Raw genomic sequence first — 24,791 nt, forward strand, 5'->3', positions numbered from 1 at the left:
AAGTCTGCTGTTGCCGTTTCGTTACACAGACTTGGTTTGGTTTGTAATGATAAATTACAAAAGGACAAATAAAGATTTTCTTGTCTTATCTTTATGTCTTTTAAGTTTCTCTGGCTGTCAGTCGTAAGCAAAATATTTACGCGTCTCTCTCCGTGCCTCGATTTTTCTTAATGAGCTGCGGACCAGCACAAAAGCTTGCGCTGATGTTGAACACAAGCCTCTCTGCACTACAGAGCACTGCAGGAGCCAGTGCCACTTAGCTAAAAATGACGTGATTGGACCATGATTATTCGTCCCGACAGCTCTAGTAAATGCAATACAATTGAGAAAAAAAAACACACACATACAAAAATGTGAACTCGCAGGGACCTGCTTCTATAAAACCCTAATGGAATGGAATCCTCAATTATGTCACTTTTTCTGTCAAAAAGAATGCAATGAAAAGGAAGCCAGCCGTGTCTTTTGCACAGCACTATATAAGAAACGCCTTGTGACTGAGTAGTAATTTCCTTTTAAGTCACTTTGTTGAAAAGTTGATGACGTGAAGCCTCGGCCGAACAAGAGAGAGAGGCTTCTGATGCAATATATGCATTGAGAACATGCGTTGATTTAAAGGGGGTGTCCTCGATGGCCCACCGGTATTACACACCACTAATATTGATTGAGTGTTGCCATGGCAGTGACGGAGGTGCGGCTCTCCCAATATTACGCAGTCGGCCTTTTATTTTTTTTATAAATGATTTTCAAGACGCTGGTTGGTCACGAAATAGAATGACATCATGTCATGTGTTCTATATGCGGGCAAGCTGGCAGCAGTAGCTGTTTGTTCCTTCGCTTCATTTTAAGATATTCTTGTTGAATTTCCCAGAGTGTGCCTGTCCTCTCGTTCATTAATATTTTGCCTTACGCCCGAGGACCTGCTTCCTAAACATCCGTCTTGAAGTTTTTCAGTAGCGCACATTAGATTCCCTGAGCCCCTTCGCGATGGAGTCAGCTCAGTTCGGCAAGAGGAGTCCGCTTTATTTGGGTTTGAAATTACAGTGGAAATGACAGCAAGCAGAATGACTACTTATTATGCCCCCGTATTTGTTGTAATACCGTCTTTGTGGTGGCTGTAATGGTAGTGTTGTGATGCATGCTCATATTACTTAAACTCAGGGTGCCAACGGTTTGACAGGCATGGTGCGACGTTCATTATCTATGTGGGTGATGACGGTAATGTGGGACGCTGTATTAATCTTGCCTGCCTGCATACACGTTGACGCTTAGGCAGCTGTGTCACAAATGAATGTTTGCCCAAGGATTTGGTTTCCTTTCTCATATACCATGCGGGGTATTTCATCATGTGTCAAAGATAAAAGATGCACGTCCACGCCGCACACCTCACAAACCCACCGTGAAATTATTGTAAATGACTTTCATTCTTCTCTCGATCCAGTTAAGAATGCCTTTTGTAACGATGAAAGCCATGCGACTGTTTTGATAGTTTCTTTCTTCATATCTCAAGTCAGGTCTTATTTATGAACGTCACATCAAGAACAGGAGGCTTGTGCATTGAAAGAGCGTGCATATAGGTCACTCTATGCTTATTTTTTTATGCTTGTTGGCTGTAATATGTTAAGTTGTGAGTAATGGACTGAAATGTCAACAATGATTGTTTTTGACCTCCTGTTAAGCAAGTCTGCTGCGTCCCGTCAGCATCTGCAGTCAAGCTAAATCATCAGATACTTTTGTGTTGAGGCCCGATGTTTCCTTTTCCGACGGTAAAATGTTTATTTGTATCAGACAGACTAATTTTGGATAATATTTTGCAAGTATAGGCGGCCCGGTGGCCCAGTGATTCACGCGTCGACCTCACAGTGCAGAGATTCAATTCCAGCTCCGGCCTCCCTGTGTGGAGTTTGCATGTTCTCTGCGTGGGTTTTCTGTGGGTACTCCGGTTTCCTCCCACATTCCAAAAACATGCATGGCAGGCTGATTGAACACACCAAATTGTCCCGAGGTGTGAGTGTGAGCACGGATGGTTGTTCGTCTCTGCGTGCCCTGCGATTGGCTGGCGACCGGTTCAGAGTGTCTCCCGCCGACTGCCCGAAGACAGCTGGGATAGGCTCCTGCACCCCTCGTGACCCTTGTGAGGAGAAGCGGATCGGAAAATGAATGAATGAATGAATGAATGAATGTTACAAGTGAAACAACGTGCCACTAAGAGCCATTGTGGCTGATTTAGAAAAGATGTGCACATGACAAAACAGGGGCAATTTTGGTGGCTCACGCGAAAGACGTGCAAGCTGATCCTGGCGCTGGCGCGCTCAGGATTGTCAAACAGGTAATATTGCCCCACAGTTCACTGTGCCGGAATATTTGGGTTCATTTAGCACTCATCAAACCTGCGGCAAATTGCAACGGCTGATTTTGCGTCGTTAACTACCGTGTGCTGTGTGGTGTGTTGTCCTGAATTTTGAATGGAATGTCAGGTAACACGACGACGCATTCAATTCAAAGGCACTCGGGGGAGGTTAAATCAAATAAAACATGGCTTTTGTACAGTCGCTGACTTCCCAAAAGTCACTGGAGCGATATATTTCTTTTCTGTAGCCATTTCTTTGCCTCTTCCACTAACACAGTTCCATCACTACAGATTTTGCACATTTATTGTGACCTCCTAAATCCTCATGAGCGTCTGTCTACATGCAAATTCGCGGCCACTATTTGGATTCTTAGGAGATGATAAGTGAGGTCAATTCATATTTTTTTGCCCATATGTGACAGAACAATTTCATTGTTTGATTTAAAAACGACCCCGGCTTCTTTCCTTTGTGGATATCAATCGGACACGCATCAGTGTGTCTCAGTCACGATTGCCTTTGAATCTGCAAAGTTGTGAAGAGTAACAGTCTTACTTTTGCATTTGACTTTATTTCATTCCATGTCAAACATAATCCTTCACCGAAACAACAATTAACATCTGTGCCTTTTTCATGTCATTATTTAGCAAATAGTTTTGGAGGTAAAGTCGGCAAGCTCGGTCCTCGAGATTTAATGGCAATGGCAATTCTCGCCATTGCGTGAAAAGTTTGGATTGAACTCAAATCTAAATTGGCCATCATGTCCTGCTGTGTGCACGTAACCTGAATGGCACGCAGCACTGTCACCAACGCCGCACACAATCTGGCTCAACATGCAATTGAGCGCTCGCTACCTGCGATCTTAGTAAAGCGGGCCCTTTTTGGGTGTTGATGCCGGTCACATTCTGTCAGTGGCATCACCGGATCTTCCAACACAGAGAGTGCAAAATAGCACGTTTGGTCACAAGAAAGAATCCAGCGGCAGGTTGGACATTTAAATATTCATGCTGTGTATGAACGACATGAGGCAAAACCTTTACAGCAAGCCATAGTGAAAGGGCAGTGCAGCGTAAAAGAGCATGAAGCCAGTGCAGAGAAGTGTGTTTCTAAAGTTCATGGTGATTTTTATCACCTTGTTGATGGCACCAATGAGGCCCATTGTTAGTAGCCCATTACTATGTAGAACAGCACATTAGTGCAATCTACTGGCTCAGTCACAAACGGCGCAGCCTGAAATTTGGCAATTTCTGCGCTGGGAACTAAAGACGACTCCTTCATCGACTCTGCCGCATTGTCCCTTTTGGCTGTAATTCCCTCAAAATCACACTTTAATGTACCGCCAGCAAATGATAGAGAGAGGAAGGAATTGAGGCAGGAATTGAAAGCGCATGCGACAACGGGCGCTGACGTAACGTCGGATGGTTTGTGCTGCATTTACTAGCACCTGGCCCTCTTCCCACAGGCCAAGAACGCATCGGGATTGACTCCAAGTATGAGCAGGAAGGGAAGGTGCAGTTTGTGATCGATGCAGTGTACGCCATGGCCCACGCGCTGCACAACATGCAGAGGGACTTGTGTCCCGACCACCCGGGCGTCTGTCCGCAGATGGAGTCCGCCGAAGGAAAAACTTTGCTCAAGTACATCCGCAATTCCAGCTTCAACGGTGAGTCTGACTTTCAAGGACATCGTTGATGGAGGCGCCACAAACAGTTTTGAAGTCAGACAAGCTTTTGTTGATTAATATACAAAAGATCGCACTGCTTTGACCTTTGCTACGCTGCTGAATACTTGATGACAATACTGCCATGAAAAATACATGACTTTCACTCTTCTTTATATTTATGTACTGAACACTAAATATGAACCGACATGTAAGCAATAGAAAAGAGATGGGTTAATGGCTGGGTTAAGGGTACATGTTGGGGGGAACAAAAACGCCCATCAGCATGAGTATTAGCAGCAGGGAAAAGAAAACGCCTCATCGCACTTTTTTCTTCATGAAAAATGAAGTTTGTATGTCCTTGTAAAGGCGCTCTTCATTAATGCAGGAGCGTGGGGGCGTTGTCAGGACGGTCACCAAGACTTTCCTTGAAAGTTACCATTAGTAACATTAAAGTCTTATTCTGTCGTCACGTAAATGATGTTTGATTGAATACATTAGCAGGTAGAGCTAATATAATGTTACCTTGGATTGCATTTACCTATTGATGTGCGGTTAGGGCAGGCAAGGGAGGCAGAGAACAAACTAATTTTTAGTTTTCTGGTCTGTGCTTTCCCATTGCTTTTCGTTATCAATCCAATAATGTCAATGATTTCATCATTGAAATCAGTAAAATGGCTGAATTTGCGTATTTCCTGTTCCAATATATTCATAAAAAGGGAAAAGTGTGAGTTAGAGCATCCTTCATGCCTCACACGACCACGCACATATTCATTGATGCAGGCAGTTATGCCCTCACCCAAGAGACATTCCCTGTTCCACTTTTATACCGTCAGAATATGTTTTATTCCCACATCTTTTGCATATGGTCACATACAGCAGTCTATCTCAATTAAGTTACTGAATGGGAGGGACAGACAGTATTAAGTCATTCTGATCAGCCAGAAAAGTGTCTGAAAGAGCCAGGAAAGTATCGTACAGCTGCCGGCAGATGGCATTGCTCAACGCCGCTGACGCAATGCGATGGAGAAGCGCGGCGCACTTCCCATAGAAATACCTAACTATGAGTGGAAGCCTTAGCGAATTGCAGACTTTCGTTAAGCTTGCATTCACTTTTATTGGGGTTTGACTCCAGTAAATGAATCATAAATTGTCAAACTCTTTTACGCGGATCGGTAACACATTATGATGGGTAATTTTATCATTTGAGCTTTTGGCACAATATAAAGGGAAAACAAAATGCTATTTACTTTAGAAAAGAGTCAGCAAAAAACAACAATTTCATGTGTTATGAACTCTTTTATTCTTCCTATCACGTTGTCAATCAAAAGATTACAAACAAATGCTTCAATTCAGAAATCCTACTGTGCGTTCATATTTTTATATCCGACCCCGGAGTGGAGTGAGTGCCTCGCCAGTCATGAACCTCCTCCCCACATGTCACCGCTTCATGCCAATCCTCATTCGGCTTTGAGGCACAAATAGTTGTTCTACGAAATGTTCCGAACAACAAGTAGCGACAAGCAGCAAAGAATCATTTTAACACGTAGGATTGTGGGGGTTCAGAAATGGTCTTTCACCATTCATAGCCACTTCTTATTTACTTGTTCCTCATGCCTTTGCCAATCGTTCCTTAGTCGTGTTGCCAAAATTCAGTGTCTGAAACAGGCGGCATGAATGTTTTGATTGCATGAACAGTCTAAACGAGGGATGCTCCATAACCACTTTTTTCAGACCGAATACAAGTCCAAGTACTTCAGTTTAATTATTTATTTCAATTACGAGATACCATTGTATCTCGTAATTGTGAAGAAAATGTCTCTTATTTCAACAAAATATTATTCAAAAAACAAAACACTGCTTAAACATGAATTTAGTTACAATCAACAATTATCATTACTGACATTTTAACATCCAACGTCAAGTCTTGCCACACGTTTCACTTTACATGTTGCCTGTAAAAAAGGGCATTTCAGTTTACCAGTAGCTCAGTCTAAACACCAGGGGGCACTGTTTAAAAGAGCAGCAAGACTCTAAGGGACGAAGAAGAATGTAGCGATGGATATAAGAATTTGGACATCGCGTTACCGGTGTACAATGGGTGTCCAAATGAAGAGATTAAAAATGAATGCGAGTACACGGCTGCTTCTTGAGAATACAAAAAGTTACTTTAAATTTTGGGCTCACAAAACCTGGTACCTGCCGAATGCCAGACATCTCCTTTACCGCCCAAGCAGAGTTTGTCATCTATTTTACAGTACACAACTCACAGTCGCCTAAATTGGCACCCGCATCCTGAAGGTAACGCCACACAGCTTCTACCCTGAAGGTTGGCTATATGTCAGCCTGGTCAAGTAGTATCTAAGCGTTTTTACAAGTACAGGAGTGCAGTATCGGCACCAAGACTGAAACTGGAACGCTATTTCTCTCCCTAGTACCGTATATACACAAATGAGTCCAAAAAAGTAATTGGAGAAATGTCATAATATTGGCCAGTCTTGGGGAAAAAAGTGTGTAAATAGTTCCAGCTCCGTGTAATATTTCAGGATTATTTGATGTTGTCTGGGTTTCCGATGCTCTTGATCTTCTGCATTTTTCAGGCCCGTACAGAGTATGACATACTTAACACTTAATGTCAGTGGCTATTTATGACATCTGCACTGCAGGGCAACAGCCAGTGGAAGGAGAGAGCCGTATAGAAGGCGACTCGGAGGCAAGAGAGGCGAGCGTCTTTACAGATGTTCTGGTGTGTCAGCCGGTGATCATTAGAAGCTCATCTGAAGAACACCGTGTCCTTAGAAAATGGTTTCGATCAGAAAAAACTCTTTAAAAATAAAGAATAAAAATTCAAAAGAAGTATGTGAATTAGTTTGCCCAAACTGGCCTACTTTCGGAGGTGGGCAGAGCAGCTCAACTGTGCCTGGCATTAAAATAACTCTCCCCTATGACAAATGTTATGTGGAGTATGTGTGGTGAGAATAATATTCGCAGCATGAACTAAATAAAAAATAGTGTGTTAGTGCTCTTCCTGTTTATCCCGTTGAAAATTGACTAAATCGTAAAATTAACGCACTACAAATGGTGTAACAACAAACCATTAGAATCCATTCTTGACAACACTGCTTACTGTTCTGCTTGTAGTGCTGCGAGGAGCTGGAATCTCTCCCAGCTGACCTTGGACTGGTCCCCCGTCAATCACAGGGACAATGTGAACGGGGACATAGAGTTGAAATTGATACGGTTGCAGGACAGTTCACCACGTGAACCACTGCAAACAGCAATGAGCTTAAAATTTTAGCAAGAATTGAGAATGTACATCACTACAGGCAGAGGTGGACATGCCGGTAAACTTAGCCCATCCGGTCCGTCAGCTATAACTCCATCAGCGTTATTTGCACCGTGATTTGTCATTGCTAAATTTGTCAATTCTTTAAGACTTTCAGTAAAAAATAGTTCACATGGCTAGTAGCGGTAGTGGCCGCGTAGGATAATTTTACTTCTCCAACGCTCATCACTCACCAGCGGCGGGCCTGCCAGTCCGTCATTATTGTTTGTCATTATTTCTGCCCAATCAATTCCGTCAGTCAGTGAAGCGAACCTTTGACAGCGTTGCGCCAGCGACAGCCAATCAGCGTCCAGAACGGACTTATTATGGCACACGCAAGCGCAGCACAAGTAGGCACACTGCCAAATAAAGTTCAAACACACACACACACAAGCGCATGATGTGTGGTGATTGGTGAAATAAAAACCGTATGGGACAATGTTATTGCGGTCCGTGGAACCAAAAGGTAAAAAAAACAGCCGGCTTCCTTTCGTGGCCAGGATGACCTACAAAATGAGCAGGCTTGGAGGATGGAAACCAAATTCATAAAAAAATTCAATTGTGTGGTAGCGTACATCTCTCAGTCCCACAGACCTCAATGAGCTGTGTCCGGTATTGTTTTTATTTTACCAATCACCTCGCTGTGCGTGTGTGTCTGTTGTGTAGTTTTTCTTTATTTGGCTGTGTGTCGCCTTTTACGCCGCCTGTGCGTGACGTAGAAATGACGTTCTTGACACTGGTACCGATAATGTGATTTCGGTGTAAAAAATTTTCCATTTTAGAGCTACAACTACCGATTTCACGGGGATGATTTTTATTCTTTTTTTTGGGGGGGGGGCATGCCAAAACTTACTTACATCCTTGATATTTTTTTTACTTTTTCTTGTTGTGATGCCGATGAACAGAACGCAGCAACACTCCACGGGCATGTCATATGGTCGAGCCTCCGGGACGTTATTCCTTATGTTTCTGTTACCACCAGTTGAATGTGTGTCATATTGAACATGCTGTCATCCATTTCAATTCCTCGATATTACTGGTGATGTGTCATGCATTGCTGGTAAACATTAATGGAATGTAGAGAGAGGAACATGCGTATACTTATTTTCCTGCGCTAAATACAAGTCCTAGTTTATGAAGAGGAACACTTTGGGGAAAATGTTTTAATCCCTTACCAGAACAATTATATACACAGGGGGCCTGGAGAGGCTTTGATGAGATTCATCGACCTCTTCACGAATATCGACCGACAATGATCGGCAACCGATCGATCGGATTATCCCTTTTGCTAACCTTGTTCCGGGTTAGGTCACATGATCATCCACACAAAGCAGAGCCTACTGTTATGAAAAAACTGTTAAATTATTTGTATTCTTTTTAATTATGTAATGACCGTAGTTTTTTTAATGAGTACTGGACTATAGAGTGCTATTTTTCCCATTTAAAACAAGAGTATTACATTTTTTTCCAATATATTTATTCATTTATTTGTTGGGAGGCTGGAACATACTCGCCGTGAGATTGATTTGCTATTTGCGAATCATTTCAAACAGCACGGTGAGCAGTTTTAACAGGGCACATTTCTCTTCAATTGCGTGAAGACAAACTTCTGTCAGGGAGATAAAGGCTACAAAGCCTCCAACCCCGTCGCTATGGCAGCAGTGCAAGATGAGGGAGCGACTGTCTGTGCGCAGCATTTCAGTGGGCATTATCGAAGTGAAGATACGTTCAATTGATTGAAAATCCGTTGTCCAATCTCAGTAGCCATCTGGGCGCATTTTATGGATTTGAGCTTGGCCAAAATCATTCAACTCGGAGTGACAAAGATGGAGGCCGATTTCAGTCCAACAAACACAAGGCCGTTTCTTCCGTCCGCCTTCTTGCGCCTCTCCGGCGCTCTTTGTGGCGCTACGAGATCAGACAGCCTTTCCACGAGTGGAGGAAGGCGGTTACGTTGCAGCTTAGTGCATTTAGCCCATAACCTGCTTCATTATCGTGCGGACGTGCCACTGCTGATGTATTTTTTAAAGTGAAGGAGTGCAAACCTCCTTTTGTTTATATCCCCACTGCGCCTGAGTCACAGAGCTGAGGAGTGAGAAGCGGGGAAGAAAAAAAGCGAGAATAATGATGCGAGAAAAACACAGCAGTGGATCCCCGGTCCACCCACACCGCTCAGAACAGCAGAGCAGCTGTGCCTTTTTGCTTCGTCTTAGTTCAGAGCCTCATGCAAATGTCTAAATCTTTCATCTTCGACGAAACCCTTGCTTAGGAGCCGAGAAAGAACATTTTGCTCCACGGAAATATCAGGCGTCGGGGAAATTGTAAGGAATTTTAAAGACGTTTTTTATCAGCGCGCCAAGAAATGCCACTTAATTATTTGCTGCAAAGCTGCAGAGCGCCACGTTCCTGATCGCTCGTGTCACATTCTTGACTGACTTTGTGTGTTTGTGCCGTTTGTGCGTGCGCAAGGGTTCTGCTGGGGCGCCCACGACCAAACGAAACTCTTGTCACACGTTTGCTGCTCGCGGTAGCCCATACCTTGCCGACATCTTTTCCCGCTGCTTTAACAAGTCTATTTTGGTGACACAGAGAGGTATGAACATGTCTGACACTCACTGGATTTATGTTATGTTTGTTTGTGAGTTGGGCAGGTTTCCTGATTTACTTCACAAGTTTTGAGTCATACAAACGGCACTTTCCACATGCGTGACTGTACAGCAGCGGAACGTTTGATCTGCTCACAGTGACAAATGTGCCTTTGAGACTTTCCTGTTTCATGCCAAAATGCTGAGATTTTCCATTGAACTTCAATTGTATTGCAGGAAGAGATTATGCTGTTTGAAATACATGTTGGTCAAGCTCCCGCACTTGAACTGCCTGCAAACAGCAAAACAGGTGTGTGCCGACCTGTGGCAAGGTGAACATTTTTGGCTAATGTGGGCAGTGAATGAGCACATGGGGGACCTTCACTTCATCAAGCTGACTGTTTACTGTTTCCCAGATGTTGTATATTTCAAGGTCTGAAAGAGTTGTATGCAAATGAATGTCTCCTTATGGCAGAGTGGACATGTTGAGCTTGATGACGTCTATACACATAAAATGATGGCACTTACAAAACATGGGTGGAAATATTTATTCTTCAACGAGCCACTTTTTCAGCCTTCATGGAAGAAAGAGAAAATGTTGGTCTAGGTTAATTCATGAGGGCCCCATGCCTGAAATGCCCAGAATGTACTTTTTAAGCTGTTCTAGTTGTTCAAAAACACCTGCCAGATGAGGCGGCTGGATTTATCATTGATATTCAATATTTAAATAACCTTTGCTCTGATGGATTTACTGTTCTTTTTAACGTGAATATGAAAACAGCTTTGCTGTGATTGGTAGTACAGTACATCTTGACGTCTCGTGGCGGCCGAACATTCACAGCCACATCACGTTTTGATCCTTGGATCTCGACTCTCATTCTGAAGCAGAACTCACAATGCTTTGGATTCTTGGCTCACTAATTGGGGATGCACGCTGACTTCAGGCCGTCTTAAGAAAGGGTTAGTCTTGCCTTCCTGATGAGTTATCGCAAAAGTAATCATGACAGTGCCTATTATGTAGCACATGAGCACATTTTGAAGTTTGGTGCATTGAAATGGTTCAAAAGTGTGTTCCTGCATATATGGAAATGACAACTCATGAGCTACACACAGCACTGTTACAGAGCCAACAACACCCCCGCCCGCAAAAATATAAAAACTTCCTTTGTCCCCAGCCTTTTAGGAGCGCGCCTGGCTTGTTCTTTCACCGGAAACAGACTTTTCCTCACTACTCTTGTCTTGTTTTGTATTACAAGAGTCTTTTTGGCAGAAACTTTTGTATATTGTTCAATGACAAATGTCCTTGGAAAGAAAACTGTAGAGAGATGAAATTCCCCCTTTGGCTTAAAATGATGGAAATGGTGCTGCGGCCTCTCAGCGCCACAAGCTCTGTTCCAGATAAAATAAATAAATAAATAATTTTGGAGAAAAAAAAAGAAAACATGCTCCCAAAAGTGTTTGGGGACATATGCTTTTGGTCCTTTCCCTGTACTTTTTTATCGCCGGAGCGATTCAAGCTCTTAATTCCCCAGCCAAGTGTCATTAGTCGCTGTCTCAGTTAAAAAATACTATCTCCATTTGTGCTTATGGCCCACTGAACACAAGCCAAGGTGACTGATCCCGTCCACGTGGAGCTCTCTTTTTTTATGATCTCGCCTCAGACTGAGATCTTAAAATGCCACGTCAACAATTCAGAACTCATGTTTCAAATGAGGTGCGGGCGTTTTCATCTGAATGCATGTTCGACGTGCGCTACTGCAGGGAAGATGTCCTTTAAGGACATGCATAAACATGTCGAGTACTGTACACGGGTCAACAAAACAACCCCCCCCCCAAAAAAAAAACAAGGTTGCGTTGTCCTCGTGACATTAATTAGTGCAATCTTCAGGATTCTGCTTAAAACAGGCCGTTTCGCACTGAGAGCAGATGGAGACCATATGACGCTTTGGCCGACCTGTTTATTCTGCCTCCATCTCCCGTTGTTGTTCGCTGTGTGAATGCCATGCATCACCTTTAACCTGAGGTGCACACCGAGTACGGTCCATATATATTGGGACACGGACAAAATTGTTATTTTAATGGCTCTAAAGACCACAGCAATGGAAAACAGAAGGAACAAGATGGGCTTAAATTGCATCATTTCATCTTGAATTTAATGGTGAACTGTGGCGCAATGACTGTGGTTTGTTTACAGCCCTCCCACTTTTTAAGACAACAAAATGAATGGGACAAATGAACAATCTTCAAGCAAACTGGGACTTTTGAATGCTAATTTGCGAATCATCAGCCTGATGTCTGGGAGCCATCAACGACATCAGCAGACACCTGGATTTCATCCCTGGCGATGCTCTGCCAGGCCTCGACTGAAAATATCTTCACTTCCTACTTGTTTATTGCTCAGGGCATTCTGCCTTCAGTTTTGTCTCTAGCAAGAGAAAAGGATTCTCAGTTGGATTCGGGTCAGGTGATTGCCATCGCGTGACACGCCACCTTCTAGGCCTAAAAAAAATTCTTTGGTTGCTATCGAAGGATGCTTGCGACCATTGTCCATCTGCACTGTAAAGTGCTGCTCAAGGACTTTTGAGCAGATAATCAGATTGCGCGAAACACTTTGGAATCCACCCTGCTGTTTTTGCTAGCAGTCCGAAAATCAACAAATACCGGGGAGCCGGTTTCTTTGGCAGCTACACATGCCCACCTGGAACCGCCGAGCGGCCACTCGTGACATGACCTTTGGTCCCTTCAAAAGTGGGGGGCACATACAGGTATACCGTACAAATGGTTCTAATTCCTACACCATTCACCTGACTTGGATCTAAATATTCTCAAATTGAAACTTCAAGTCTGCGGTTGAAACACATACCGCTCTCGTCGTTTCAAATCCACTCTGGTGGTGCTCAGAGCCCAAATGATGAGAATTGTGTCCATGTTCCGGGATGTATGGATATGACTGCATCTTTTCAACACGGATCAGTTTCACTGTTACTGAAACTGAAACTGGATTACATCCAGCAAATGTAATGCAAGCACATATTGGAGGTGGACTGTATTTCTCTTGCGGCTGCCGCGCAGGCCCGATGATGAACAGGAAGCAGGTGAGGTGCTGCAATAGTGGTCAACAGGGGGATGGCATTTTTGCTTCTGGTTACAGTCGAGTGCAAGATATAGGTCATGGTGGTGTTTCCAGGGGAAAGTCAGGCATTTTGCATCATTTTAAGCCACCACACGGCAAGAGAGGAGAGGGTTTACAGATTCATGCTTTTATTTTTTTTCCAATCTAATGTGACACCATGTCTCACCCATGGCCACCTTTATTCTCTCTGTACAGGCAGTGCTGCCACCCCAGTTGTCTTCAATAAGAATGGTGATGCTCCAGGACGCTATGACTTGTTCCAGTTCCAGATGACCAACTCCTCCATCCCGGAGTATAAGGCGGTCGGACAGTGGGTGGAGACCCTCCAGCTCAGGGTACGACTATTTCCTGTTTTGAGCACGTACATATCCTTATTATTTTAGGACAACTGCCAAGGAACTTACTGTCACGATCGCAATGAAAGAAAAAAATTTGCTTATTTACACGGACATGCTGAAAATGGCAACACCCCCCCTGAAAGGAGAAAAAATATCTATGTATTTGGAAAAAAAAATCTGACTGAATATGCTTAGAAACTTTGGATGATGAATGATGGCAGCAAAGTACATCCTTGGAGTGATCAAGATGTTTGCTGTATTGTCTTATTTTGCGGAGCCAATCAATGATGTCATTGGTCAATCAGAAAATTGTGACATGACAACCAATCACGATGTTGCTGAAAATGTCGACTGAATTTATGTAAACTCTAGAAACAAGGCAACTGTGCAAAAATGACTGGCAGTTTTGCTGTTAAGCTAACTAAAATGTAAAACAACTGCAAAGGTGGCTTGATCATAGAATGCCGCAACTTGCGAGTTTTTAGAGGTAAGACCCGTCCTTCAGATGATTTTTGCTTTGACTTCAGAGCAAAAGTTTGAGATATGAGCAGTCTACAGTGGCTGTCAACTCAGCTCACTTCGCAACAAGCAGCAATTTGGCAGATAGATTTGGCAGATGAACAATTTTTCACAAAGATTCTAAGCTGGAACGGACAACTGGAATTTCCATTCTTGCCTTTTAATTTGAGATATGAGTGAATTTAGGTTCAGGTGTGGTTACAGGAGGAATTAAACTCATAAATCAAGGCACCACACATTTCTAGAGATTATTATTCCTTTACTGCTGCATGTTCAAGATTCGCTTAAGTGTGAATGTTTTGTAAAGAGGAAGAATTCATTCATTCATTCATTCATCTTCCGAGCCGCTTGATCCTCACTAGGGTCGCGGGGGGTGCTGGAGCCTATCCCAGCTGTCTTCGGGCAGTAGGCGGGGGACACCCTGAATCGGTTGCCAGCCAATCGCAGGGCACACAGAAACGAACAACAATTCGCACTCACACTCACACCTAGGGACAATTTAGAGTGTTCAATCAGCCTGCCACGCATGTTTTTGGAATGTGGGAGGAAACCGGAGCACCCAAAGAAAACCCACGCAGACCCGGGGAGAACATGCAAACTCCACACAGGGAGGTCGGAGCTGGAATCGAACCCGGTACCTCTGCACTGTGAAGCCGATGTGCTAACCACTGGACTACCGGGCCGCCAAGAAGAAGAATCTTTTTGTGAAATGGAAAGACATTGTTTGAATATTAAATACAATGTGAGCTCAAGTGTAAACATTTCTTTTTCTTTATCGATGTGCAGAACTACCCTGTTTTCCCATTACAAACACAAAAGGGAAGTTCCTCTGCCAGCAGATAAGACTGTCTCGCATGCACGTGCGCGCGCGCGCACACACACACACGCATATATAAGTCAACAGTATATAGACCTCTGCGGGAATGGAGACTGCGGCCATTAGTACGGTGCGTCGAATAGTCGTGAAAATACGGTAGTTGTCCATTAATCTGCAGTAGACATCCATCCATCCATCCATTTAAACGAACCGCTTTATCCTCACTAGGGTTGCGGGGGGTACTGGAGCCTATCCCAGCCGTCTTTGGGCAGTAAGCGGGGGACACCCTGAATCGGTTGCCAGCCAATCGCAGGGCACACAGAGACGAACAACCATCTACGCCCACACTCATACCTAGGGACAATTTAGAGTACGAGACATGTGGATCAGTATTTTTTTTCTTTTTGTGAGTCAGACATTGTGATTGAATAAACAACAACAAATAAACAAAACAAAAAAAAGCCCACTAGCTTGGCATTATTGTTTGGCCTTGGCAGAGGTCTATATACTGTTGACTGCTATATGCATGCATTGCCTTCGTAGACCAAAGCTAAAGTAGTGTCTTCTTGTGAGATAGAAAAACAGACGTGTGTGTGTGTGTGTGTGTGTGTGTGTGTGTGTGTGTGTGTGTGTGTGTGTGTGTGTGCGCGCGCACGTGCATGCGAGACAGTCTTATCTGCTGGCAGAGGAACTTCCCTTTTGTGTTTGTAATGGGAAAACGGGGTAGTTCTGCACATCGATAAAGAAAAAAAAATGTTTACACTTGAGCTCACATTGTATTTAATATTCAAACAATGTCTTTCCATTTCACAAAAAGATTCTTCTTCTTGGCGGCCCGGTAGTCCAGTGGTTAGCACGTCGACTTCACAGTGCAGAGGTACCAGGTTCGATTCCAGCTCCGGCCTCCCTGTGTGGAGTTTGCATGTTCTCCCTGGGCCTGCGTGGGTTTTCTCCGGGTACTCCGGTTTCCTCCCACGTTCCAAAAACATGCATAGCGGGCTGATTGATCACTCTAAATTGTCCCTAAGTGTGAGTGAGGGCGTGCATGGTTGTTGTGCCCTGCGATTGGCTGGCAACTGATTCGGGGTGTCCCCCGCCTACTGCCTGGAGACAGCTGGGATAGGCTCCAGCACCCCCCGCGACCCTCGTGAGGATGAAGCGGTTCGGAAGATGAACGAATGAATGAATGAATGAATTATTATAACTAGCGGGTTTTTGTGTAGAGTCCACATGTGTTAGACCAAGCATAATCAATGTCGCTGTCCTGGGCCGAGCATGTGGCTGATGTTATCAACTTAAATCCATCTTCATCTAGCAGCCGGTGTAATACTTGAACAGGCAGAGTAGGAAACAGCCAGATGCGAGAGAGATGGTCAAGCCAGATCTAAGTGGTTCTGCTGTTGCTAAGAGTTGGGGAAAAAAAGCCAAGCTTCTAAACAGATTAACTCGAGCCTTGTTTCCCGCTCCCAATCAAAGACTTGTCTGCCATCCGTAGTGAGTCAAATTTCAGACTCTGCTTCCTGTATACATGGAGATGTGTTATCCAAATCTGCGGCAACATGAACAGTCTTACCTTGAGAAACGAGTCTTATTTGTTCCTTGACCACACTTGTAGGTCAAACCAGCCTCACATAATTATCTTTCCCTGTTGCAATTAATGGAAATGCTGTTCATCTCTTACAGCCATCTACCAAAAAAAAACATCAAAATAGTTTTATAATGTGTTCTACTCGTCAGTAAAATAGCACTTTGTAATCGTGTACAGTTCTGACATAATTGAAAAGAATAATTCAGTTCAATGTACAATGTGCTGCCAATTCTGGTCTGCACTCCTTGACCAGCTGGGGTCAGTAAAAAGGCCAATTAAACATTTACTTTCCTGCCTGGGTGCAGCAGCCAGTCAAATTGCAGTGGGGCGCCCACTCAAGGCTTTTCTGTATTAAAAATGAGACTATTTTTTAAACAAAACGGATATCAAATTTGTCTCTGGCTAGCTGGTCCGCAGTAATATCAGTATTTTTGCTGATGTGTTTATTGAAATGTTAATTAATTTTTGGCATGTTATTAGATCAGTATTGATTCTCAACTGCTCCAGATACTGTGCGTGTTAAATTTGCAAGCCGTTCTTATTGCCTTTCAGAATAACAATCATCTTTATAGGCGTTACAGGCCTTCTCTTTTAAAGCACAACTTTGTCTGCTGCATTTGAAGAGGCTCTTGTGGCAAACAAGCCCCTACGACAAAAAATACAGTTTGGACATCAAGACAAACGTACAAGAGTCATTAAGCAATGTAACGTGCCCAGTAGTGCAGTAATACTGATACATCGACAAATGTTTAAATGATGTAGAGCGTCATGAAGCAATTGAAGGTCCGGTAGGGCCGTAATACTAATCAACAACGGTTGTGCAAATTATTCCGAATGACAGAGCTGCAGCAATGATTACAGTAGTAGTGGCGCTTCAGTGATGTGCAAAATTGGCAAAGTGTCACTATGAAATTGTGACTCAGCATTAGATGTTATTGGAAAGCGGAAAGAAGCTATTGCTGTTTTTACTGAGCATCATTCAGCGGCCTCAAGAGCTTTCATGAGCTTTCACTTGGATGGCACTTTTCCACCTACAAGGCACTCAAAGTCCTTCACACTGACTACGTTTACATGCCGTTTACATGCAAAATCCTGAATGTGTGCTTATTCGAATCCGTATTAGACTACCGGCTTACCTCTTTCCTAACCTGAATATTTGAAACGCGATCGGGTTACCTGCTTTTGTTTGTGTTCTGTGCATGCTCTATTCGCAAGGCATCTTGGTCTTTGTAATACAGGAAATACTTGTATGCATAGCAACCGCCGGGGATGCTACTTGCCGTCGCAAGAACTGCACCGTCTGACGTTGCAACTCGCTAAGCGAGCCTTAAACTGAAGACATTGATTTCATTTCATTGTCAATGGCGAATAATGAGCCAGTGTGTATATAGACACACATTTTGTGAATATAAGTCCAATCATCAAGACGTGGAAACTCACCAGGAATACGCATGCAGAGGTCATCATGTCAGAACTCAGGGACACAGCACTATGCCGAGTGACATGAATAGAATGTTGTTGTTTTTTTTTTTATATTGACGGTAGAACGTAACAGGCGGAAATGACGTCTATTTGCGTCATAATGTTGTCCCTGCATCACCATATTCAATGAGGAGATTGAAAAATCAGTCCGTTCACACATGCACCCGGGTTACTCCAAATGTTTCAGGAACCAGAATTTAGTCATTGAGTTCTTATTCACCTGCAGCATCAGCTGCAACTTCAGTATCTTGCTCAAGGGCACTTTGACATGATCACAAGGGCCAGTGATCAAACTCACAACCTCTGGGTTGAGAGACGACCACTCTATCACTGAGCCATTTTCAAGACTTAAGAAATGTGCCACACCCACCAAGGGACTGAACAATCGTTTTGATTTGTGAATGAAACGACATGGGAGGTTTCAGACAGACACCAGTGAAATGCTCTGGTGTCACCCCAACATCTGTCTACCACTTGTTGAGTCGACTAATCGATGCGCCGACCTTCTCACTGAACAATGATTAGAACATGAGGTCGATGAATTGAAAATCACGTGTTTGGGTTCCAACATTACAGACACAATCTTTAGCAAAAAGCGGTTTATTCAAAAATACGGTATATACTTTTTTTTTTAATACTAAACTGGTGGCAGTCCACCGAATGTGATTGGATGGACAAGTCAGGGGCCACTGCAACCGAGGACAGCGGGGAAAGTGAGTGAGCGAGCTTGTGTTGAAAACTGATAAAGTGTCAACAATGTCATCGATAAATCGATGCCGACTCGAATCCGATCACCTTAGCGTGGACTCGAAAAAACTTGAAGTGGTTCAACCCTTTCTGTCTTCCTGTATGATGCACGACCCAAATGGTTCTTTACAAGTAGTATAACAACAGCAAGACGTTTTACTGTTGTTACTTATTTTGTTGTTGTTGTATTTATTGAATAGGACTCTCCTTCTGGAGTAAATTGGCGGATGCTTTGGAGGAAGAGAAATTATAAGCCAAGCGTCAGTCTTTCTCAGTTCAGTGTTTAGGAACCGAGGGTCTCTGATGTTGAGAACTCCAAACTACGCACTTGCCGGGTTGCTTGCTCTGTAATGCTTGTATTGCTGCTGGTTTTACTGAACACGATGACACAGAAAATCTATGATCGCAAATCGTATGGAATTGAATATACTGCTCACATAAATCAACCAGATAGAAGTTGTTAGCTGTCACGGCTTTATAAGATATCTTGAGATGAGGATGATATGATACCAACAGTAATATTAATAATTAATTGATGTGAAAAAACTGTAAATAGCACTGCAATTTATCCATTTTCTATTTATGTTGCACTGAATTGAACGGTGTTTGTTTGTTTTTTCTTTGTTCTGCCTACATTCTTGCTGCTGGAGGCTGTAAATTTCCCCAGTGTGTGACAAATAAAGGATATCTTATCTTATATTTCATATGATGCGATTATTTCCCTTGTATCTCAAAGATAACTGTGGAGGAAATATCATTTAATGATAACTTAAAATACTTTGCCTTTACCCCAAAAGACCTCTATGGTCAGATATGAGTGCAGTGGTGCAGAGACAGCTTCCGTGCAAAATGTTGGTCGGTGCTCACTGACACAACACAAGAATTGACTTCAGTGATTCATGTGAACCATAAAGAACCTGATATGTGTGTATCGCCACATAACAAAGACAACATGGCATTTCCATATAGATGAGATAGCTTTTGCATAATTTCTGTCTGGATGACAAGAATTCAACTGAACGCAATGCATTTGAGAGCACAGGTGGAATAACTTCTGGCGGATGGATATCAGGGGTTGTTTTGCAGCGATTACTAACCAAATGCTGCAGTGCAATTATATTTCAGCGAAATAAAAAAACGGATCCACTTTGCCATCAACCTGACGCTGTTCCATCTGACAACAACTCGTATGAACTGTCAAATTAAGCACTACAGCAAAAGCACCAACAGTTCTGAGAGTCCAAGGTGTCAACATTCTTGCTTGTGGTTTCCATAGCAACAGAGCTGTTGGGCTCATTACTGTTTCCCCACAGTGTGTAATCGGGAGGTTTTCCAGCGAGCACCCTTCATTGTCCAAATAACAAATGGCACCTCGGTGCCCTCAGATAAATGGCAGATGATAATCTAGCCAAACACCGAAGAAGCGACACATTTGTCACGCAGCTGCACATAAATAACACTGCACGTGCGTGTTTTGGCGTGTATGGCAGTGGCGGGTAGTGAAAGTGTAAACGGGGTTTGTAAAGGTGTATTGGCTGTCGGCACATTTTTGGGATCTGATCGTAGTTGGAGCCATGTTTCACTGCAGGCTCAGGTAACTGTAATCTGTTGGGCGTTTTCGTCATCTCTGATCAATCTTCGAATGGACTACTGTATATGAAACTGTGTGAGAAAAATTCCCTGGATCTAAGATACATACAGCAATCGTCCATTTACGGATCAAATACATGATGCGGTGTACTACAGGCCAGCGGTGCCTTGGCAAAGTTTAATTCATTCCTTGACCATGCTCGTAATTCAAAACACACTTTCTTCCCCCATTGAAATAATGGAAATGCCAATACAGTAATTCATTCCGCACCTGTGCTCCTTCTGATGTGTGCACCTTGACCAACAAAGGGCAGTATAATACACAAATACAGACACACATGAAGAAAACTTTCACAACTGACTCCGTTAATGTCAGTATTAGTAATATTTTTTGTTCTTTCACAGAGAATAAAGAATAGGTTCCTGTTAAGGGCTGTACCATCTAAAAGATTGTTTGATTTGGATCTCGATACACAGGGTACCAAACGATTCAACAATGTAACAATTTCAGAATGTAACGATTTGATTCAGTTCGATTCGGTGGGATTAAAATTTGATTTGGTGTGGTACAGCTGTAGCTTTTGTCTTGTTTATTAATATGCAATGGCATGTAAAAGTTCTCCAAAGCACAGACTATCCAAGATAATTCAAGGCAAAGAAACAACAAATCATCAACGGTGTCAAATTGATTTATATCAGGTGTGTGTCTCTCATAAAGGATGATTGGATGCGTCTGAACACATGGGATGCAACAGTTTTAAAATATAACGCTTCACTTGGGGTTTGGCAAATTGGAAGCGATTTTCAGATTCAATGCAGTTTTTGCAGACTCCAATTCACAGTGAGTAGTACCATATTATCTTTCTAGATATGTTGCTGAAACGTTTGTGTTCAATTATCTGTTGCTCAAAGTAGTGGTCCCAACCTTTTTTGTCTTGTGAACTTTTTGACTTAAACCGAGTACCTCCTGAAGCCTTTGCTACATATAATTCAGAACATTTACCACAAAAGTGCAGCATCTTTGAATTAGTCTCATTTAAACAGTTATTTACGCTTAAAATGTCATAAACAAAAACAACACTTGGCAAGAATATTCAGACCCACAGTTATCTGAGCTTTAATGAGACACTTGAGCTGGCATGTGGCTTTTTTTCGGGGGGGGGGGGGGTCATGACTGTGCCCCTGGTTAATGTCTTGCAAGGGAAAAAGTTGTAGCGCCTGGTCACGTGTCGTACCGCTGGTTAGAAAACACCACCTTAATGGGTTATAACAATGCCTATCAATCGTATTCGTTAGCCCATCAATGGCGTCTTGCATTGTTTAACATCAAGCTAGCCCACAGTTGTACTATGAAGTTATGCGATTGTTTTAAGTCGAAAAATGTGTCATCCTCTTTGCTTTACGCTTCAGATTCAGAGTACATTTGAACTTAACATAGACATACAACATACATACAACAAAATGGCCCAGCAACAGCTCGTATGTCGAAAATAAATTGGGTCACTCTCAAGTTAAGGCACCACTGAAAATGATTGTATGTCATATTTGTTGTCAGCTTATTGGTTCAGTCCAGGAAATGTCCCATCCGACATTGCTGTTAAATTCATATTAATTTTGATTTGTCCTCATGCGCCAGCTCTACTTTACTACTTTTTTAGTAGGGTGTATTTGAAGAAGTGTATTGATAAAACACAGAAAAGTAAATCCTAAGCAAACAAAGTCCAAAGTAGCAAACAAAAATCATGACTGAAGATAAAACATAACAGCAACCAAAACATGACTGAAACAAACTTGATTGCAGCCAGCAAACAAACAAACATGACAGTAGCAAGAGCAAACAATGACCCGACACCGAGTGTTCGGGCAGGAGTCCTTTTGTACAACTAATTACCAAATGACCAACAGGTGTGCAGCTGCCGGGGGAGCCCTACAGTGCCACCTGTTGGTCCCTAAACCGAATCATGACAGACTTTCACGTAAAATGAGCAACTCATTTAATAGCATCATCAGAGTAAATTTTCCATCCTGGACTTGTTAAATCTCCATGACCAAATGAAATAACTCTTTTTGGCGTTTTAACCTTTTAGAGTTTGGATAGTGGACGGTCATGGGGCGTCTTGGGTTAGAATTGAGGATAGCACCGCACCATATTTCAACACTGACAAGCTTAGTAAGTACAAACACAGCTCTGCAAAGACTAAAGTAGACATTTGCAACCCCAAATCCATTACATGTTCATATTTCACACCTCACTTGCTACTTTATTAAACAAGTTTATGGCATTTCCCATTATTTTTAATCTAACCAACAAAAGTACTCCGTTGCCATGGTAATCACTTTTACCTTTGAGAATAAGACAAGACTCCTGGCTATGGTGTGATCTACCCAGATGCTACGATTACACTGTCCTTATGATGAATTATGTAAGTCACGGTGAATCAGTGCCTTACAGAAAGACGGTTGGGGGTTCGAATCTCAACTCCGGCCTTTCAGTGTGCTCACTCTCCCTCTTGTTGCGTGGGATCTCTTTCTGACATTTTCACTTTCTGTCTGTGTATTGGCCAGGTCTCAACACATTTGTTGTTTGTGTCAAACGATCTGACCCTGTTCATCTTCCCTATTGCAGCTGGAGGAGCTTCGGTGGCCCGACGGGGAGCAGGAGTTGCCCATCTCTGTGTGCAGTCTGCCTTGTAAGACTGGAGAGAGAAAGAAGAGAGTCAAAGGGATGCCGTGCTGCTGGCACTGTGAGCTCTGTGACGGATACCAGTACCAGTCTGACGAAACCTCCTGCCGACTGTGCGCGTACAACATGAGGCCCAACCCCAACAGGACTGCCTGCCAGCCCATTCCCATCACCAAACTGGAGTGGCACTCCCCGTGGGCAGTCATCCCTGTCTTCCTGGCCATGCTCGGTATCATCGCCACCATTTTCGTCATGGCCACCTTTGTCCGCTACAACGACACGCCTATTGTGCGCGCGTCGGGCCGAGAGCTGAGCTACGTGCTGCTGACTGGCATTTTTCTGTGCTACATCATTACCTTCCTGATGATCGCCAAGCCCGACGTGGGCGTGTGCGCCTTCAGGAGGATCTTCCTGGGTCTGGGCATGTGCATCAGTTATGCGGCACTGCTCACCAAGACCAACCGCATCTACCGGATCTTTGAGCAAGGCAAGCAGACGGTCACGGCCCCACGCTTCATCAGCCCCACCTCGCAGATCGCCATCACGTCCAGTCTGATCTGCGTGCAGCTGCTGGGTGTGCTGGTGTGGTTCGCCGTGGACCCTCCTAACACCATTATCGACTACGATGAGCAGAAAACAATTAACCCCATGCTGGCCCGTGGCGTACTCAAGTGCGACATCACAGACCTCCAGATCATCTGCTCGCTGGGCTACAGCATCCTGTTGATGGTGACGTGCACCATCTATGCCATCAAGACGAGAGATGTACCTGAGGACTTCAACGAAGCCAAGCCCATCGGCTTCACCATGTACACCACCTGCATTGTGTGGCTGGCTTTCATCCCCATTTTCTTTGGCACGGCCCAGTCTGCTGAGAAGGTGAGTCATTGACTCCCCTCCGTCTGTGTCTCCGCCCTCTGCTTTGTCTCTGTGTCTCCTTCAACTCATATATTCTCAGTCAGCCCTTCAGCCCTCCTTTTATATTGTCCAAACACACACACACACACACACACACACACACACACACACACACACACACACGCACACACACACACACACACACACACTGGCACACATGCATATTTGTGAGGACACAATGTGACAAACAGCACACGCAGAGCACCTCGCACACTCATTTCACGATTGTATAACTTATGGGCTAATTCGCGTTTGATTTCACATCGCGTCGTTTTGCATGGGAAGCCACACTTCTCCAAACACAAATAAGCACACCAAAAAGGCGGTGGAGGGGTTCGCGGTTAGCGACCAGAATCCCAAAATGCCCGATGAGAACGGGGGTGTGGGCTGCTCCAGATGCCATTATCTGGGCTCTCACGCCGAGGGCTGTTTTTACACCATTATGCAGCATTCTGGGAAGGGAGGCAAGCAGGTGCGGGAAGAGGAGGACGAGTGACAAGTGGAGGAGGATGATGGCGTGGAACTGGGGGAACGAAGCTTGGTTCAACACATTCTCTTGACAGCTTCGTTCTTCCCAGAGAAAGCATTTGACATTGGTTGCTCCCCGAGTTGATGGAGAATACGACTTTCTGACCTTCTCTATGAGTGACTGCTTATCTGGCCGGCAGCCGCTGGAATACAGATGCATTCATCAGGCCCACTTATGAGATGCGCATGTTGCCCGCTGACATTTGTGCACAAAACAGAGTGCAGTGGAAGTTTTCCCTCGACAGAATATCGATGCTGACAGGAAAGTGTTACTCATGGCAAACCTTTAGAGAACCACGGCACTCGATATCCGTCCTGCGAAGCAACTGGTTGAGATGGATCAGAAAGTGATTTTCCTCATCTCAATTTGGCACTGATTTCATAGACGAATTACACCCTCAGCAGTGATTAGGAGTTCATTATGTTACTCACAGAGAGTAGCGAGGCACTAATATGTTTTCCTTTCCTCTTATGCAGTTAACTCCTCCTTTGCCTGTCAGTTCACACCACAGAGTCCTGGTTTAATGGCCTCT

The 24,791-nt window shown here is 43.7% G+C and overlaps 1 protein-coding gene across 2 annotated transcripts in view; it reads left to right on the forward strand.

The window, feature by feature from the left end:
- Positions 1–24,791, forward strand: part of LOC127595941 (metabotropic glutamate receptor 7) — a 124,273-nt gene that overhangs the window by 72,831 nt on the left and 26,651 nt on the right. For both annotated transcript variants that reach the window (XM_052057987.1, XM_052057988.1), the window contains exons 6-8: positions 3,808–4,008; positions 13,244–13,383; positions 22,756–23,691. In XM_052057987.1, coding sequence (XP_051913947.1) covers positions 3,808–4,008; positions 13,244–13,383; positions 22,756–23,691 — 1,277 coding nt within the window. The remainder of the gene's footprint in view (positions 1–3,807; positions 4,009–13,243; positions 13,384–22,755; positions 23,692–24,791) is intronic.

The sequence above is a fragment of the Hippocampus zosterae genome, chromosome 2 (genome assembly GCF_025434085.1).
Source record: "Hippocampus zosterae strain Florida chromosome 2, ASM2543408v3, whole genome shotgun sequence".
Taxonomy (NCBI): Eukaryota; Metazoa; Chordata; class Actinopteri; order Syngnathiformes; family Syngnathidae; genus Hippocampus; species Hippocampus zosterae.